General features: G+C 42.1%; 1 protein-coding gene across 1 annotated transcript in view; it reads left to right on the top strand.

The window, feature by feature from the left end:
• Positions 1 to 1,266: 1,266 nt before the first annotated feature.
• The window catches only part of RAD51AP1 (RAD51 associated protein 1), a gene marked incomplete at its 5' end in the record, with an annotated part of 4,884 nt that continues 3,744 nt past the window's right edge, over positions 1,267 to 2,406 (top strand). The window contains 2 exons of the mRNA XM_009079877.1: positions 1,267 to 1,316; positions 1,749 to 1,871. Coding sequence (XP_009078125.1) covers positions 1,267 to 1,316; positions 1,749 to 1,871 — 173 coding nt within the window. The remainder of the gene's footprint in view (positions 1,317 to 1,748; positions 1,872 to 2,406) is intronic.

Here is a 2,406-nt window from a genome sequence, read left to right as displayed (position 1 = left end):
TTCCAACCCGGTTGATTCTATGATTTGATAGATATGGCTTAATCCTTCCCGAGCTCTGTGCTGTGAGATGTGGCGATGAATCCACAGAGTCTCCATTGCAGCAAACCTATTAAACATAAAATTATAGAGTCATCAGGGTTGGAAGAGATCTTGAAGGTCATCAAGTCCAACCATTAACCTGTCACTGCTATAACCCCTAAACCGTATCCTCAGTGTCAGATCCAGATGCCTCTTAAACACTTCCAGGGACCTTCCAGTGCCTGAACACCCTAACTGGGAAAAACTTCCAGTATCTGCTCTGAATCTCTCCTATCTCAGCTCAAGGCCATTTCCTCTATTCCTCTCTCTGCAGGCATGGCAGAAGAGACATCCCACACCTCTCTATAACCCCCTTTCTTATAGATTACTATAGATTATATAGTTATTATATATTTTAATTAGCAGTTTCTTCTAGCAGCAACTGTTAATGACAGGTAAATTGCCACTCCAAGAGGAGAGTTGGTAGAAGGCTATTACTGATACAAAGCAATCCCACATTCTATTTAAATGGCAAATGTGTCATTAAAGTTAGCTCATTTATGGCTCAGCTGTACAACCTTTATGATGTTAATTTTTGGAACTAGGAAACAGCCTAAAAAGTTTGCAGAAAACACATTTTAAGTGCCTGAAAGTTACCCTGAAGATAAACAATTCCCATTGCACAGTAGCAGCTCAGAGACAGTGTGTCCCTAAGGAAAATGGAATGTTCCCACAACTGGAACAGCAAAAACACTTTTGTTTTAAGATGGTTTTTTTATATCTAGAAACTATTCCTAATAACCCTATTCTGTAGAGCAGCACTGGTTGTATGTGTATCTCTTCTCTCTGGTGACCAGCCACAGGACCTGAAGGAATGACATGAAGCTATGTCATGAGAGGCTTAGGCTGGATGTTAGGGAAAAGTTCTTCCCCCAGAGGGTGGTTGGGCACTGGAACAGCTCCCCAGGGCAGTGGTCACAGCCTCAAGCCTGACAGAGCTCAAGGAGCATTTGGACAATGCTTTCAGGCACGTGTAGTGATTCTTGGGCCTGTCCTGTGTAGGCCAGGAATTGGACTTAATGATCCTTGTGTGTCTCTTCCAACTCAGCATATTCTGTGATTCGGTACATTTGAATATATGTTGCTTTTTGTTTTTCTTGTAAAACATGCTTTCCCAAAAATCAAGTGTTATCAAGTCAAGACACTCAGTCAGAAAGGATTAATAGTGTATGTTTTTTCTTGCCACAGGAACAAGAAAGTCGTTGATTATTCTCAGTTTGGGGATTTGGACGATGATGGTAAGTGGTGTGTTCTTGTACACAACAAATATGCCAGACAGTAATGTTACCACCCAAAATAAGTGGGAGAGGAGATGAAGGGAGACCTTATCAAAGTCTACAACTTCCTCATGAGGGGCAACAGAGGGGCAGGCACTGATCTCTTCTCTCTGCTGACCAGTGACAGGACCGGAGGGAATGGCATGAAGCTGTGTCAGGAGAGGGTTAGGTTGGATATTAGGACAAGGTTCTTCCCCCAGAGGGTGTTTGGGCACTGGAACAGCTCCCCAGGGCAGTGGTCACAGCCCCAAGTCTGACAGAGCTCAAGAAGTGTTTGCCCAACATTCTCAGGCACATGGTGTGGTTCTTGGGGCTGTCCTGTTCAAGGCCAAGAGTTGAACTTCGATGATCCTTGTGGGGAGGAACTCATGAAACCTTGTTGTTTTCCAACAGATGAAGACTTTGCACCTTCAAGCAAAAAGTCCAGAACACAGCTCAAGGAACCAAAGAAGGAGAAAAAAGAGAAGCAAAAAAAGCCACGCAAAGAAGTGACTCCATCACAAACACAGACACTTAGTAAAAGGTAAGAAATGTTGTGGCCCACTCTGTGTGGAGCTGGATTTCAGTAAGAGTATTTGGATTTGGTTTCTTTTTCCCCCAGAGTTTTAAGTGGCTGAGAATAAACAGCTAACACATTGCTGTAATAAAGATTTTGAACTTTATTGATGCAGCTGCAAACCAGGGATTATGTGATCAAGCACAGAGTCAGGAAAATTTGCTTGAGTTCAGTAGTGAGTTATGTCTGTTTCGATTTAAAATCCTCCAGCAAGCAGCTTGCAGAGGTGCAGCAATAGGTTTGCATGTGTGGCCTTGCCTTGATATCCCTGCAGTGCAAAATAACTGTAGCAATTCTGAGGTTCTTAAGGACTCCCTAAAACTAAGAAATACAAACACAAGTTTGGTTCCTTTGAAAAGAACATATTTAAAAGAAGATACAGTGTCAATGTCAATAAAAAAAATGAATCTGATTATTTTGGCAGTAAAGTTGTGTATAGCTAGGACATTTTGGTGTGGTATTTCAAGCAAGTGCAATCACTTTTTTCTGTGGTAA

The sequence above is a fragment of the Acanthisitta chloris genome, unplaced genomic scaffold (genome assembly GCF_000695815.1).
Source record: "Acanthisitta chloris isolate BGI_N310 unplaced genomic scaffold, ASM69581v1 scaffold21488, whole genome shotgun sequence".
Taxonomy (NCBI): domain Eukaryota; kingdom Metazoa; phylum Chordata; class Aves; order Passeriformes; family Acanthisittidae; genus Acanthisitta; species Acanthisitta chloris.
The sequence above is the reverse complement of the archived record's forward strand: the minus strand, read 5'-3'. Positions and strand labels throughout refer to the sequence as shown.